The sequence below is a fragment of the Mustelus asterias genome, chromosome 4 (genome assembly GCF_964213995.1).
Source record: "Mustelus asterias chromosome 4, sMusAst1.hap1.1, whole genome shotgun sequence".
NCBI classification, from domain to species: domain Eukaryota; kingdom Metazoa; phylum Chordata; class Chondrichthyes; order Carcharhiniformes; family Triakidae; genus Mustelus; species Mustelus asterias.
In genome coordinates, this window is record NC_135804.1 from 3165 (window position 1) to 11520 (window position 8356).

The window sequence follows — 8356 nt, forward strand, 5'->3', positions numbered from 1 at the left end:
AGAGGGGGCGGGCGGAGGTGAGGAGAGGGGGGGCGGAGGTGAGGAGAGGGGGGGGCGGAGGTGAGGGGGGGGGGCGGAGGTGAGGAGAGGGGGGGGCGGAGGTGAGGAGAGGGGGGGGCGGTGGTGAGGAGAGAGGGGGGGGCGGAGGTGAGGAGAGAGGGGGGGCGGAGGTGAGGAGAGGGAGGGGCGGTGGTGAGGAGAGGGGGGGGCGGAGGTGAGGAGAGGGGGGGGGCGGAGGTGAGGAGAGGGGGCGGGCGGAGGTGAGGAGAGGGGGCGGGGCGGTGGTGAGGGAGGGGGGGGGGAGGAGAGGGGGGGGCGGAGGAGAGGGGGGGCGGAGGTGAGGAGAGGGGGGGGGGCGGAGGTGAGCCGGGGCGGGGTGTCCGGTGTGGGGAGTTGGGAGCCGCATCTTTAACGGAATCCCATGGAGGAGTTTCCCTCACTCTGAGAGTTGCCATAATTTTCTCTGTTTATTTCCCAGCCGCAGCATTTGAAACGATTTGTTTGTTTCCAGCGCCGGCGATGGTTCGGGTCCCGAGTGGTTGCTGTTGGAGCTTCAGGGGGAAATCGAGGCCCGGGGCCACAGCGGCCTCCCTGGAAACCTCATGGGAGATCTTCACTTCAGCAGCGAGGTACATGCCACCGCCCACCCCTCCCCCCAGAAACCCTCCCCCCAGAAACCCTCCCCCCAGAAACCCTCCCCCCAGAAACCGCCCCCCTCCCCCCCGGAGATCCCCTCCTCCCCCCCGGAGATCCCCTCCTCCCCCCCGGAGATCCCCTCCTCCCCGGAGAGGGCCCCCCCCCCCAAACCAGGAAACAGCACCCCCCACCAGGAAATGGCACCCCCCACCAGAAAATGCACCACCCGCAGAGGCACACAAACCCCCCCTCCAGAGACGCACCAGCCCCCACCCCCACCCCCCCTCCCCTTTCCCGGAGGCGCACAGCCCCCCCCCCCCTCAAAAACGCACAACCCCCCCCCCCCCCCCAAAACATACAACTCCCAAAACACACCCCTCCTCCCAAAAAACCACCGACAGGTGCAGACAAGGTGGGCAGAATGGCCTCCTTTTGCACTGTCAACCCCTTTGCTCCTCCATAGTCTCTCGGCAACTTTGTAACTGATACTCACTTCCCCCCCAGAAAACTACAAAATCAGCCAGCATGGTCAGGCATCCTTGTACAGATCCACATGCTCTTTGACCAGCTCCTGACTTGTCTCAATACTCAGTCCAGTTCCTGACTTGTCTCAATACTCAGTCACTCTGCCCTTTCAGCTATGTGTAGCTCAGTACCAAATCTGACTGGGTTATTAGCAAAGGATATTCCTGATTGTTGTCTCTAACCTTGAAGCACAAAATTACCTGTGCTCAATGTTGCTTAGTAAGATTGTTTTACTTTGCTATTTTTTAGATTGAGTGATCCCTGGTGTAAATAATTCCCTCTTTCTCCATCCCAGGAATCCCAATACTGATAATTGGTCACCATATCTTGTATGGTAAAGTCAGCCACCTGGAAAGGCCGTTTGTAGTGCTGGTAAAAAAGACATCCACAAGGGCAGGAGCCGAGAGTCCGATGGAGATTGAGAGAACTGAGCAAGGAGTGAGTGAAGAAGATGCTGCGTGTCACTACCTAGTCACCGCAATCATCAAGAAAAAAATCATCTTTAAAACACGTCCAAAGCCCATTATCACTAATGTCCCTAAAAAGCTGTAGTGGGACTGTGCCCACTTATAGACTCAGCAGATCTCCATATCATCAGGTGACTAAATACTGAATGTTAAATGCTGCAGTTTGTGACATTCATAGAATGCCTGTCGCATTTTCTTCAGGGACTTTGCCTCAGGAAATAGATCCTTAAAAGATGAACCTGTGTTACAAACTTGTTAATTTTGAATATTTCCTTTTATTAAGTCTTCTCACTAACAATATCTTGACAGGAACTATGAAACAAGGACTTTTGGTTCAATTAGAGACCTACAAGGAGGGCAAATAATTTTAGGAATATTTCACCATGTGCAGCAATATAAATAATCATCTGTATTGGCTCAGACACAATAGGATCTGCTGGCTCTAGAAAGGAATCTGGACAGGATCTGACACACCTCCTGAGATCCTCATCATCATTGGTGCCAATCTTCAGACAATCTGATTCCCTCTGATATCCTGAAATAACTGAGTGTACAGGATACAGCTAAAGCTATGGGCCCTGAAAATATCTGGCAGTAGTGCTGAATACTTTTGCTCCAGAAATCAATGCTTCCCTAGCAAGCTGTTCCAGTACAGCTACAACAGTGACATCTATACGATAATGTGGAATATACAGCAGGATCTGGATAAAATAGGGCGGCACGGTAGCACAGTGGTTAGCACTGCTGCTTCACAGCTCCAGGGTCCTGGGTTCGATTCCCGGCTCGGGTCACTGCCTGTGTGGAGTTTGCACATTCTCCTCGTGTCTGCGTGGGTTTCCTCCGGGTGCTCCAGTTTCCTCCCACAGTCCAAAGATGTGCGGGTTAGGTTGATTGGCCAGGTTAAAAATTGTCCCTGAGATGTGTAGTTAGAGGGATTAGCGGGTAAATATGTGAGGGTAGGGCCTGGGTGGGATTGTGGTCGGTGCAGACTCGATGGGCCGAATGGCCTCCTTCTGCACTGTAGGGTTTCTATGTTCTATATTCAGGCTTGAGCTGATAATCACCAAGCAATGTTTGTGACATACAAGTGTCAAACAAGTTACAATGATTATATCCTGGAGACGTGGTGACATAATGGTAATGTCACTGGACTGGTAATCCAGCTGTCCAGGGTAATGCTTGGTTAGTGAAGACAAATGTAGGTCCCTTACAGTCTAAAATGGGTGAATTTACAATAGAGAACAAGGAAATGACAGAGCAATTAAACACCCGCTCTAGTTCTGTCTTCATGGAGGAAGACATGGGCGACATGGTAGCACAGTGGTTAGCACTGCTGCTTCACAGCTCCAGGGACCTGGGTTCGATTCCCGGCTCGGGTCACTGTCTGTGTGGAGTTTGCACATTCTCCTCGTGTCTGCGTGGGTTTCCTCCGGGTGCTCCGGTTTCCTCCCACAGTCCAAAGATGTGCGGGTAGGTTGATTGGCCAGGTTTAAAAAAAAATTGCCCCTTAGAGTCCTGAGATGCGTAGGTTAGAGGGATTAGCGGGTAAATATGTGGGAGTAGGGCCTAGGTGGGATTGTGGTCGGTGCAGACTCGATGGGCCGAATGGCCTCCTTCTGCACTGTAGGGTTTCTATGATTTCTATGAAGACACCCCTAACTTCCCAGAAATGCTCGGGAACAAGAAGGAGAAATGGAAGGAAATTAGTAAATGAATAGTGCTGGAGAAATTAATGAAACTGAAAACTGATAAATCCCCGGGGCCTGATATTCTACATCCTAGGGTATTAAAGGAAGTGGCAATGGAAATAGTGGATGTGTTGATTGTCATCTTCTAAAATACTGTAGATTCTGGAACAGTCCCAGCAGATTGGAGGGTGGCAAATGTAATGCCATCATTTAAAAAAGGAAGGAGGGAGAAAACAGAATTACAGACCGGTTAGTTTAATGGGAAGGGAGAAAGGGAAAATGCTAGAGTTTATAGGACACTTCGAAAATATCAATGGAATTAGGTAAAGTCAACATGGATTTATGAAAGGGAAATCATGTTTGACAAACCTATTGGAAGGTTTTTAAGGAGGTAACTAATAAGGGTCAACCAGTAGATGTGTATTTTAATTTTCAGAAAGCTTTTGATAAAGCCCCACATAGGAGGTTAGTGTGCAAAATTAAAGTGCATGGGATTGGGGGTAATATATTGGCATGGATTGAGAATTTGTTAGCAAACAGAAAATAGAGAAGAGGAATAAATTGATCTTCTACACAGTGGAAGGTCGTGACGAGAGGGGTCCCATGGGATCAGTGCTTGGACCCCAGCTATTCACAATATACATCAATGATTTGGATGAGGGAACCAAATGTAACAAAAAACTTGTTGGGAATGTGAGTGGTGGGGAGGATGTTAAGAGGCTTCAAGATGATTTAGACAAGTGAGTGGGGCAAATAGGTGGCAGGTGCAGTATAATCTGGAAAATGTGATGTGATCCACATCAAAAGGAACAACAGAATGGCAGAGTATTAATGTACAATGTAAACAATCTGGAATTAAATATCTAATGAAAAGACAATGAAACCATTGTCAAATATTGTAAAAATTCACCTGGTTCACTAATGTCCTTTAGGGAATAAAATCGGCTGTGCTTACCTGGTCCTCGAGGATTTGAGTACAGGATGTCTTACTGAAGCTGTATGGGACCGTGGTGGACTTCCTTTCCTAAGAAAGGATGTATTTGCCATATCGGGAGTACAGCAAAAGTTCACCAGCTTGATTCCTCTGGCTGCAGGATCTGGATCAGGAGGTCACAGTCTCAGAACCACAGAATCCTTATGTTGCAGAAGGAGGCCATTTGGCCCATCGAGTGTGTGCCGACTCCCCGAAAGAGCATTTTATCCAGGCCCATCTTGGTACACTAAGGGACAATTTAGCCAATCCACCTAACCTGCATATCTTTGGAGTGTGGGAGGAAACCCACGGAGACACGGGGAGAACGTGCAGATTTCACATAGGCAGTGACCCAAGGCCGGAATTGAACCCAGGTCCCTGGCGCTGTGAGGCAGCAGTGCTAACCACTGTGCCACCCCAGTAAGAAGTCTCACAACACCAGGTTAAAGTCCAACAGGTTTATTTGGTAGCAAAATCCACTAGCTTTCAGAGCGCTGCTCCTTCGTCAGACTTACCTGACGAAGGAGCAGCGCTTCGAAAGCTAGTGGATTTTGCTACCAAATAAACCTGTTGGACTTTAACCTGGTGTTGTGAGACTTCTTTCTGTGTTTACCCAGTCCAACGCCGGCATCTCCACATCATGACTACCCCAGTATACAGGGTAGGGCATTTAAGACATTTCATTTCATCACTTAGTGGAATTCTCTACCACTGAAAGCTATGGAAGCCAAGTCACTGAATATATTTAGGAAGGAAATAGGTAGATTTGCAAGGGGTATGGGAAAAGAGTGGGAGAATGGTGTTGAGATGGAGGATCAGCCATGATATTCAATATTACCCGCAAAAGGATAAAATAAAAGTTTGACCACTTCCCATGGACATTTAAGTGGATTGCCATTGCTGAGACCCTCACTATCAACATCCTGTGGGCTACCATTCATCAGAAACTGAACTGACCCAGCCATGGATTCTTGCGAGGTGCATCTCACCTGACTCCCCAAAGCCTGTCTACAAGCACAAGTCAGGAGTGTGCTGGGATACTTGACACGTGCCTGGATGAGTGCAGCTCCATCAACATTCAAGACCATCCAGGACAAAGCAGCCTGATTGATTTGCACCCCACCCACTCCAGAGAATGTTGATGTGGGTGGTGTGGTTGATATGATGTATAAGGGCTTTCAGAATGCAAAGTATCAGACAATTCATTTGTTTCAACATTGAAGTCCATAATTAAAGGAACAGCATAGGGAAGGGGACTTATGATATTTAAATAAGCAAAATATTGTGGATGCTGCATTCTGAAACAAGAACAGAAAACAGGTGTGATGGCATCTGTAGAGAGAAAACAGTGGATGTTGCAATTCAGTTTGACTTTTCATCAGAACTAAAGATAGGGACATGTGTTGGATATTAAATTTTAAACTATTTCAGTTGCAGTTAAATATATTAACTGAAATCAGAGATTCATGTGATAACGGAACATCTGTGATTATGGGTGACTTTAATCTACATATAGATTGGGAGAGTCAAATTAGTCACAGTACAATAGAGGAGGAATTTCTGGAGTGCATACGGGATGGTTTTCATAGAAACATAGAAAAACTACAGCACAAAACAGGCCCTTCGGCCCCACAAGTTGTGCCGAACATATCCCGACCTTTTAGGCCTACCTATAACCCTCCATCCTATTAAGTCCCATGTACTCATCCAGGAGTCTCTTAAAAGACCCTATTGAGTTTGCCTCCACCACCACTGACGGCAGCCGACTCCACTCACCCACCACCCTCTGTGTGAAAAACCTCCCCCGAACATCTCCCCTGTACCTACTCCCCAGCACCTTAAACCTGTGTCCTCTCATAGCAGCCATTTCCACCCTGGGAAAAAGCCTCTGAGAGTCCACCTGATCTATGCCTCTCAACATCTTATATACCTCTATTAGGTCTCCTCTCATCCTACGTCTCTCCAAGGAGAAAAGACCGAGGCCCCTCAGCCTATCCTCATAAGGCATGCCACTCAATCCAGGCAACATCCTTGTAAATCTCCTCTGCACCCTTTCAATCTTTTCCACATCCTTCCTGTAATGAGGCGACCAGAACTGAGTTCTGGAGCAATACATTGAGGACCCAATCCTGGACTGGGTGTTGTGCAATGAGAAAGGTGTAGTTGGCAATCTAATTGTGAGAGAACTCTTGGGGATGAGCGACCATAATGTGGTAGAATTCTTTATTAAGGTGGATAGTGATGTAGTTGATTCTAAGACCAGAATCTCAACGGTAACTACGATGGGATGAGGCATGAATTGGCCATGATGGACTGGGAAACATTACTGAAAGGAAAAACAGTGGACAGGCAATGACAGGCATTCAAGCAAAAGTTGTTTATTCCTGTTTGGCGCAAGAGTGGTAAGGGAATTGTGGCCAACTCGTCACTTACAAGTCACTTACTCGTGACTTGCGTCGGTATTCACAAAGGAGAGGGATGTGTTGACTGGGAGTGTTGAACCGTTGGAGAAAATCTCCATTACAAGGGAGGAAGTGTTAGGTTTGTTAGAGAATATAAAGACTGACAAATCCCCAGGGCCTGATGGAATCTATCCAAGGCTGCTCAGGGAGACGAGAGATGAAATCGCTGGGCCTCTGATGCAAATCTTTGTCTCGTCACTGGACACAGGTGAGGTCCCAGAGGATTGGAGGATAGCTAATGTGGTCCCGTTATTTAAGAAGGGTAGGAAGGATAACCCGGGTAATTATAGGCTGGTGAGCTTGACGTCCGTGGTGGGGAAGTTGTTGAAGATTCTTAGAGATAGGATGTATACGCATTTAGAAAGGAATAAACTCATTAACGATAGTCAGCATGGTTTTGTGAGAGGGAGGTCATGCCTCACTAACCTGGAGGAATTTTTTGAAGAAGTGCCTAGAATGGTTGATGAGGGAAGGGCCATGGATGTCATCTATATGGACTTTAGTAAAGCGTTTGACAAAGTCCCTCATGGTAGGCTGGTGAAAAAGGTTGGATCTCATGGGATAAAGGGGGAGGTGGCTAGATGGGTGGAGAACTGGCTTGGTCACAGAAGACAGAGGGTGGTAGTGTTTGTGATTTATATAAACGATCTGGAAGAAGGTGTAACTGGGGTGATCAGTAAGTTTGCGGATGACACAAAATTGGCAGGACTTGCAGATAGTAAGCAGCATTGTCAGAGGCTACAGAAGGATTATAGATAGGCTGGAAATTTGGGCAAAGAAATGGCAGATGGAGTTCAATCCTGATAAAATGCGAAGTGATGCATTTTGGTAGAAATAATGTAGGGAGGAGCTATACGATAAATGGCAGAACCATAAAGGGTGTAGTAACGCAGAGGGACCTGGGTGTGCAAGTCCACAGATCCTTGAAGGTGACGTCACAGGTGGAGAAGGTGGTGAAGAAGGCATATGGCATGCTTGCCTTTATAGGACGGGGCATTGAGTATAAAAGTTGGGGTCTGATGTTGCAGATGTATAGAACGTTGGTTCGGCCGCATCTGGAATACTGCGTCCAGTTCTGGTCGCCACACTACCAGAAGAACGTGGAGGCTTTGGAGAGAGTACAGAGGAGGTTTACCAGGATGTTACCTGGTATGGAGGGGCTTAGTTATGAGGAGAGATTGGGTAAACTGGGGTTGTTCTCCCTGGAAAGACGGAGGATGAGGGGAGACTTAATAGAGGTGTATAAAATTATGAAAGGCATAGATAGGGTGAAAGGTGGGAAGCTTTTCCCCAGGTCGGTGGTGACGTTCACGAGGGTTCATAGGTTCAAGGTGAAGGGGGGGAGGTTTAACACAGATATCAGACGGACATATTTTACACAGAGGGTGGTGGGGGCCTGGAATGCGCTGCCAGGCAAGGTGGTGGAGGCGGACACACTGGGAACGTTTAAGACTTATCTAGATAGCCATATGTACAGAGTGGGAATGGAGGGATACAAAAGAATGGTCTAGTTTGGACCAGGGAGCGGCGCGGGCCTGGAGGGCCGAAGGGCCTGTTCCTGTGCTGTATTGTTCTTTGTACAAGGGAAATTAGTGATAGTATTAG

At 47.9% G+C, this 8356-nt stretch overlaps 1 protein-coding gene across 1 annotated transcript; it reads left to right on the plus strand.

The window, feature by feature from the left end:
• Window positions 1-511: 511 nt before the first annotated feature.
• On the plus strand, window positions 512-1808 carry chtf8 (CTF8, chromosome transmission fidelity factor 8 homolog (S. cerevisiae); the record flags this gene model as incomplete). Its single annotated transcript, XM_078210440.1, has 2 exons — window positions 512-628; window positions 1455-1808. Coding segments are annotated over 2 exons (376 nt in total), but the record flags the coding sequence as incomplete, so codon positions are not given.
• Window positions 1809-8356: the final 6548 nt, after the last annotated feature.